Here is an 8297-nt window from a genome sequence, read left to right as displayed (position 1 = left end):
ATTTACAGTCACACATAACATGTGAGGGGAGCTTGTATTGCCTGGATTTATTATCCTTCAAACTTGTCTCCGTATATAGTAATTATATTTGATGCCATGTGTTATAAGTTTGTATTAAAATACAACTTTATGGAAGATTTATTAGAGGCCTGATTTTTGGGGGTGGGGCTTTATTGTCCAGTTGTTAACAAAGGAGCATTGACACATTGTTCCTCCTAACTCCTTGTCGTCACTCGTGTAGGACCCCACCGATGGGCCGGAACAGGCCGTCATTCGATGACAAAAATAATCCAAGGTCTCTATTTGCTGAAATACACTCATAACAAAGAAAGTCCCTACAAAACCCCAGAAAATTAGCAGTGTATCTGTGGCGAGGCGTGGTCAACGGTGCGGCTGCAGGGTAGGCAAACGCACCTGCAGGTCACAAAGACTGAACTGGGTCCTGTCATGTTGTTGCTATGTGGAGCTGGTAGCTGGAGAGCTGCAGCTGTGTGTTAGAACAACAACTGTGCGTGTAAATAAAGTTAATGCTGAACAGCGTGAGCCTGTGGTTGGAGATTTTCCCGAGATGATGTGTCCTCCCCACTGTCCTCCCTCCACCACCCTCTCCTCAAAACCTGAACAAAACTCAGGGCTCCAAAGCCTCTCTGAACCTCCCAGATGAGAAGCATGCGTCATCTGTTTAAGACTTCAGGGAATTCATTAAAAGGATGCCAGAACATCTCACTATACGTGCAGAACCAGATACTCCAGATGTTTGTCACAGGTGTGTTTGGCAGCACATGCGAAGAGTCGTTCATTTGCATATTAGCTTGGTAACAAACTAAATATCAAAGCAACACGGTCATCTGTAAGCTCATCCATCTGTTATGTTACCCTGACAGTCCACTTTGAAGAATATTATTAATCTCTAGCTAAATCGTGGCTGTTTTCCTTTAAAAAGACCTGTGTGTCCACAAACTCTGCCTACCTCCCTCTAGAAGTGGCTGTTGTTGAGTAACCTGGACGTCTCCTTGTCACACTTTGTGTTTTGCTTCAAAACCAGCACAAACCCCATGAGAGCAAAGCTGTGGGAGCTCTGGTGGACCTGCTCAGTGTGTCCTTTGGTGTGTGATGCTGGGTGCTGGCAGTGTTTGGGTCAGTGTTGAACTTCCATGAAAGAGTGCCGTGGTCAGTGCTTTCTACTCTGTCTTGGTACAAAACTGACATTTGATGACATTACAGCAAACTAAATATGGCTTTTTGAGCACCTTCCTGCTTTGAGTAGCACTTTCTAGAGTCTCAAACTCGCAGCCCCCGTCACTCCTACTGGTGGCTCGTGTATTGGCGTGAAGAAATATAAAGCAGTTTTGCCGTTGAAGAGACTTTTTGTTTGTTGTTGAGTGCGACGTTAAAATGTTCTTTAAATGATTTAGTATGAACAGAGAGTGCAGAGATTGCAGAGGAAAAACAAAAAGGAAACCTGTCTCAGGGCTTTCTGATAGAAACAAATAAAATGTGTCGCCAGCTGCTGCACCCGTAAGAGACAGAAAACCAAAACAAAGATACGACACCTGGGACGGACACCCAGCAGGAGATGGAGGGAGACCCCGGGGACAATCCAGCCCCCGCATCCCAGGGAGGGGCTGAAGTGTCCAGAGGGGAGAGGTGACCATGTCCCACTGGGGCCAAGGGCCAGCCAGCCCCTGATCCACCCACCCACTAGTGACCCACACAAAGACATAAAGACCCATGTACACACACTGCCCCCCCCCCCCCCCCTCTCTCCTGTGGTGTTAATTTAACAGGATTATTTGTAACCTACAAAGTGTCATGTTTGCCCCAAAGTGTGCGTAACAAATCCCAAAAACATGACGGCAGTAACAAACTGATCAGGGCTGATTGCAGTCTGCTGTGTGGGGACTTTACCTGCTACTGTAGGGTCTACCTTACAGCATAAAGCAGCACCAGCTGACTGTTGCTGTGATTGAAAAACCTGCTCCAACTTTCAGTGCCTCGAGCTGCAGTCCAAACAGCACAAAGACCAACGAGTCTGACCGGATTCTTTGGTGGGGCCCTGATGACTTCTTGAAACAGGTGGAGCTGAACATACATCTGACATATTTAAAGTCTACGGTGAGCTGAAACAGCTGCAGTTAACTATGGCTCTGCAGCAGTTTGTGTGCTGCGTCACTGTGCTGATCATTTTCTTCTGCAAAGGTGAGAAACTGTTTGAATTTCCTTCCTCTCATTGCTGAGGTTTTATCAGGGCTGGAAGAAGAACGAGATTAATTACAGGTACGAATGTTTCTAAACGAAATGTTGCTGCTGGATACAAGGAAGGAGTCCATTTAGCATTAATGTCATTCAGCATCGTATTTAATATGATGATGTAATGAAGTCACAGTCAGTGGACGTCTTCACTCTTTATTTGATATCAACAGCTTCTTTTACAGACGTGTTGTTGCGTTCGTTAGTTTACTTTGTTGTGTTGGATTTCTAACAGTTGATGATATTCAGCAGAGAGTAACTTTATATTACAGTTACTGATGTTTGAGTAAACTGAGAACATGTATTTGGTGAGGAACACCGAGGCAAAGCTTTGATGCCAGAGTAACGACACAGGCGACTCTGACCTTCATCAAGGTTGTAACTGCAGTCAGCATTAAAGTGTTGTGTTTAGTGTGATCGGTTCTTCAAGTTGAAGAAAACCATCACTGCTTACTTTCACAGGTTTGTCTGTGTTTTCTCATTTTCAGGTTGTGACTCACAGCAGCCCGGTAAGCATCCAAAGACATTTAACCCGTCTTCCTTCTGTCAGCTGGACAGCAATGAGCACATAGAAAACTGAAATGATTTTTGTTCTGACACAGAGGAGGGACGTCTGTGGATCACATGTAAAGCACAGTCTGATGTTAGAGTAACTTCCACATGAATGTCAGAGCTCAGGATCTCCCAGCAGAGCGTTGATCAGTGTTTTCTCTCTCAGTGGTTTTAATGTTTAGCTGTGCTCTCTCTGCTTTGTCAGCATGTGGCAGCATGGCTGTGAACAGCAGCAGCATCACAGGAGTTGGTGACGCTGCAGCAGGAAGTTGGCCCTGGTTCGCTGATATAAGAGTTGATGGAGGGCCTTCATTCATTGATGCTGGATTTCTAGTTCTGCCTACCAGTTTTGGGTTTGGAGGGTCTCTGATCAACGACCAGTGGGTGCTGACAGCTGCATCCACCATGTCACTGTGAGTCAGTGCTGCCAGTTTACACTTTGTTGAATATTAATATGAAGGTGAAGTGTAGCATTCGTGTGCACTAGAGATATTTTTAATATTTCCTCACTTCTTCTAACATTTAAAAACAGCAGCTGCTGCCCAAAGTGCTGAACTGCAAAGTTGTCTGCACAACAATCAAACCAGGCGCCACATTAGTTTAATCTAAACTATAAAGTCATTTCATAGATGTCCTTGTATTTGAGAAGCATTGATTTTTCTGTCCACTGATGACAGAAGATGGTTAGCTTAGCATAAAGCTGCTGCTATTACAAACAACTACACACCTCTGTGAGGCTCGTTAATGAACACATGCTGGGAAACTAAGATTGGAGAGCAAAGACTGAGTGAGGAAAAGTCACAGTCATGTGTTTTGTTTGTGTGCAGCGGTGATCAGCTGACCTCACTGCTCAGTTCAACAACATGTAAACAGATGTTACATGAGCTCTGTGGCTGATATCCACACCCTGCACTCTGTAATGCTGGCATTCAAAGAGACCTTCAGGATCAGCAGAAGTTGACTTTGATGTCTGGTAATATTTTGTGTCTTCCTGGTGAATACTCCAGCTGTACACTCACCCACAGAGACACAAACTGCACACGCACAGTTTGTGTGTTTGCTGATGCCTGTTGAGCTCGCTCCTCTTCTCAAACACTAGATCTCCATGCAGCACCTGAAACATGAACGCACTCAGTGCTGTGGATGAATCTGACCATCAGCGTTAATTACTTATTTATGTAACGAGCCAGCAGGTTCAACCACCTGTGCACGCACACACACAGAAACACACACACAACAAAGGAAACTCGTGGCATCGACTGCTTTGCCCTGTGCTGATGATCAGCATGAGGCACAATAAAAATATCTGTTGTGTGTGAAGGGATTTCAGAAGAATAGTGGTATTTCTGGGCGGGAACAGCTACTCAGGTCCAAACCCAAATGAAGTGAGTCGCACAGTGGTAAACATCACCTGCCATCCTGGCTTCAACTCGTCGACTCGTGAGAACGACATTTGTCTTCTGAAGCTGTCGGCTCCTGTCAATTTCACAGACTACATTTGGCCGATCTGCGTAGCCTCACAAAACAGCACCTTCAACAATGAGACCAGCAGCTGGGCCATCGGCTTTACACGAGTAAATCATAAAATATTTATTGTATTTTACAGCATTGTGTTGGAGTCTTTAGAACAGCCTGATGTTTAAATTCTGTCCAACTAGTAATCAGCAATAACCTGCAGGAGGCAAACGTACCAATAGTGGGAAACAGTGAGTGCAAAGCCAGCAATCCACGGGTCCCAGACAGCATCATCTGTACTAGAGAGACAGCTTCATGTTTGGTGAGCACAAGTTTATTTCTTATAATCTGTTGTTGACAGTCACTGAGATAATCTCACCTTTAGTCACACTTTGCTTGTTTTGCTGTAATTGACCATAAATATTCATATTCATGTTTATCAAAGGTTGTTTTTTCTAAAGCCTCTAATTTATTTGATGAAACTGATTCCTTTAAACGAGCTGCCTGAAACTTTCTGTCTGTGGAATCGTCACTTTCATTGCACCAAAGCAGCTGAAGTGGATTCACAGTGGTTCATGTTTCCTAAGTGGACAGACTGATATCCATGAAGTGTTACTGACTGTGTTATACTGGGACGATCAATTTATTTATTACTTAATTTATTTCAGCAGTTTGTAACAAAACTACCAACAAAGTTCAAACTTTAGTGGGTGACAAAGGTCGACCTCTAACAGTTACACATCTGTCCTGATAACTTTCATCACTGTCTTTCCACAGACTAGTTTTGGGGCACCACTGATGACTCAGAGTGGATCCGTCTGGCTGCAGAGTGGAGTTCTCATTGTGCCTGGATGCTCTGTAACTCCTACAACCTACACTCCTGTGTCCCAGTACCAGCAATGGATCAGCGACACAGTTACCGCTCCTCCCACCGCTCCTCCCACTTCCCCTCCCACTTCCCCTCCCACTGCTCCTCCCACCACTCCTCCCACTTCCCCTCCCACCGCTCCTCCCACCGCTCCTCCCACCGCTCCTCCCACCGCTCCTCCCACCGCTCCTCCCACTTCCCCGACATGTGTGGCTGTGTTTTGCAGTGGTGAAAACCTGATCCACTTCACTCACTTCACCTCACTGTGTGTTCTCGTTGTGTTGCTCCATGTGTTTGCTGCAACTGTTGGAAACTAGATCAACACATTTACTCAAGTTCAAACATGAAGAACTTTACCTGACATGTTACTTTATAACTTTAGGAACCTTTGATTTCACCGTATTTATGGACATCAGGAGGGTTTTCTTATTAGCACAGTTATTATTTTTATGTGATTATTTTCTCTACACATCTGTCTGTATTTGCTTTACTGTCAGAAATGAAGCCTTCTTACATAATTCTGAGCAGTGAGATGTTGTTATCACACACTTATTTCTGTTGTTTGCTCAAAATCTTAAACTAACCTATTAAAATCTTTTGAAATCCTTTGTGTCTGTGTCTATATGTCAGGTCGGGTCTTAGACTCCACCTCTCTGGGAACTCCCAGGCCCTCCAAGGCCTATCTCCCCTCACCACACTCCCTGCCGGTGACTGATGCCCTCAGGGGTCGGTGCATTGGTGGTTCTTGGTGTCCGGGGCTGGGCGCTCAGGTATGTACCGGCTCACTCCCGGTGGCTACCTGGCGGGGCCTGGCGCCTGTTGCTTGGTCAGGCCTCCTCCGGGGTGCGGGGGGCCCTCGGGCCTCCGGCCTCTGGGCCTGCGGTTTGGTTCACTCTGGCACAGCTGGCTGCCGGCAGAGCCAGCGGACACGCCGGTGCAGCCCCCTATAGCTTCTGCTCGGTGGCTACTGGGTGACGCCTCGTCTGGGGATCCTCAGCCCTTCCCATGAGGTGGCACGGATGCCCCTCCGGTGGTCCTCCTTGGGCTCTCGCACTCTGGGGCCTCTGGATGTCTGGGGCCTGGATCTCCTCCATGCCTGCTTCATGCCCTGGGGGCGGGGCTATGGCTCTCTACATCCTCTAGCAGACCATTACATGGGGAAACCTTTTGAATACAAGCGCGCTGATCCACACAGGTGTGCACACGGGTGCTCACTGCTCGTAGACTTAAATTACACCTTTCTTGGCTGCTACTTCAAAGCACATTGTGCGCTGTCTGTCCTGCGTGCTGCACAACAACATTGAATATTTAGTATTTACTGCTGTTTACACTTAGCTAGATTAATGCGATGGTGTTGTGTTTAGTATGTTGCTTTGTTTTTTTTGCTTGTTTTCTATTCTTCTCCTCTCAACAGGTGATCCAGGAGATTTCTTTTCTCCCCCTTTCTCACTGTCCCTCTCCCCTTCTGTTTTTCTTTTCCTTCCTCTTTCTCTCTCCCTTTCCTATCATTCACTCATGTCTGTCCCGTCTGTAACAACTGAAAATAAAAAAATAAAATAAATAAAAAACAAGACGAGGCAAAAAGTACAACCTGATGACTCAAGTGATACCCTTATATGGCTTTGGGATCCTTCTTTACATCCTTTACATCATACATAAGCTGACATGTAGGGGGAAGGCTAATAAACCAGGGAAGAACTCTGCAGTAACCGTGGGAACCAGGACGAACACAATCATTGCTAATGAGCTTGCCAGGCTGCAGGAGAGACTTCTCCAACCTGAAGAGATGATGGAGAGGATTGTGTCCAGGAGGAACAATAGTTCTGGGAGTGGTAGACGAAGGAGGAGTAAAACCACCACGTCAAAAAAGGAGGAGAAATTACTCAGGCAGCTGAGACAGATCACACAGCCTATTCAAGAGAGCAGATTGGAGGGAGCCTCCCCAGAGATGGAGGCCGAGGAGGTCCCATACGGTGCAGACTGGGAAGGTTACCCAGAGGAGACCTACCCAGAGTATGATGAACCCTGCCTCAGACGTGGGTTTAAGACGGTTAAACTAGAGGAACCCCCCACACAGCCCACCGCTGAGGCCCTAGCAGAGAGGATGGAGCAAGAGGAGGAAGAGGTCATGGCAAGGAAACTTTCCATAGTGCGAGAGGAAGAGGAAGAAGATGAGGAGGACACAGAAGCACAAGATGATGAGGATGAAGAGGAAGAAGAGGAGGGAATAGAATAAGCTATGGGAGTAGAGGAAGACATAGATGAGGAAGAGGAGGAGGAGGAGGAGGCAGAGAAAAGACACTTGCTCCGTCCTCCATCATCCCAGCCAGGTCCTGAAAGAACGACAACAAGAGTTGGTTTGGAGGTGAAGAAAGAGCTGCAGTGTAACAATAGCAGGAAGAAGCAAATCAGCTTCAGCGAGCACAAGGATGTCTTCCACTACCCTAAAGAGGACACTTACGAGGATGGCCAAGAGGACAAGGAAGATCAGATGGAGGACGAGGACACAGAAGTGGAAGAAGAGGAGGAAGCTGATGAAGATGACCCAGTGATGGAGGCAGAGAGCCTGCAGTTCAGCTGTGATGGCAGTTCAAATCCAGAGGAGGAAGCAGAGGAGGATATAGAAGGCAATATTTTAATGTCAGCAAACGTGGAGGGGGAGGGTCGAATCTCTGCAGACACACCCAAGGAAGTCGGGGTGAGCGGCCTGAGGATGCGGAACAGGAGGGAGACATAAGGACTTTTCCTGCTTCTGAAATGCATTTGAAAACAGACAGTGAACTCATACTTGTGTTACTATTACTTCCTTATATGTTTAAACCATGAAATCCAAACTAAACAGAGGCATGCAGTTGTGTTCTTAAGTGATACTTTTGTACAAATAAATGTTTCCTTTGAAAAACCTTTGAAATCTTCTTTTGTGGTGGAATTTTTTGTATATTTCCCATCTGTCCTCAGACTGTGGTTAAAGGTAACTACACTGCCTATACCACATGCAAAGAAGGCAGGAAGTAGCACTAGCAGGTCTAACAAGGCCACTACTTGTGCTACACCAGTGCTACACGGACACTGAGGGAGTTCTCTCACACACAGGTAAGTGAACATGTCTCGTTCCTCGCCCACTTAGAATAAGACACTGCGGAGACAGAGAGTGTAGTGGTAAAGAGAACGG

At 46.3% G+C, this 8297-nt stretch overlaps 1 protein-coding gene and 1 pseudogene across 1 annotated transcript; both read left to right on the top strand.

Moving 5' to 3' along the window:
- The first annotated feature begins 1849 nt into the window (after window positions 1–1849).
- LOC113017407 (prostasin-like) lies at window positions 1850–4630 on the top strand. The gene is made up of 5 exons (XM_026160552.1): window positions 1850–2199; window positions 2739–2759; window positions 3008–3215; window positions 4163–4376; window positions 4619–4630. The coding sequence occupies exons 1-5, from the start codon at window positions 2142–2144 to the stop codon at window positions 4628–4630; spliced, it is 513 nt and encodes a 170-aa protein (XP_026016337.1). The 5' UTR covers window positions 1850–2141.
- Window positions 4631–5156: 526 nt separating this feature from the next.
- On the top strand, window positions 5157–7969 carry LOC113017406 (protein RIC-3-like; annotated as a pseudogene).
- Window positions 7970–8297: the final 328 nt, after the last annotated feature.

Source organism: Astatotilapia calliptera, unplaced genomic scaffold (assembly GCF_900246225.1).
Source record: "Astatotilapia calliptera unplaced genomic scaffold, fAstCal1.2 U_scaffold_12, whole genome shotgun sequence".
In the NCBI taxonomy this organism is placed as follows: Eukaryota; Metazoa; Chordata; class Actinopteri; order Cichliformes; family Cichlidae; genus Astatotilapia; species Astatotilapia calliptera.
This window is presented reverse-complemented; position numbering and strand designations above follow the sequence as displayed.

What these genes read in the sequence shown, in the direction of transcription:
- LOC113017407 (XM_026160552.1), top strand. Translation starts at nt 2,142, where the DNA reads ATGGCTCTGCAGCAGTTTGTGTGCTGCGTCACTGTGCTGATCATTTTC. An exon ending in GATCATTTTCTTCTGCAAAG is followed by an intron (nt 2,200 to 2,738) that starts GTGAGAAACTGT and finishes TCTCATTTTCAG; the next exon opens with GTTGTGACTCACAGCAGCCC. An exon ending in GCTGCATCCACCATGTCACT is followed by an intron (nt 3,216 to 4,162) that starts GTGAGTCAGTGC and finishes GGGCGGGAACAG; the next exon opens with CTACTCAGGTCCAAACCCAA.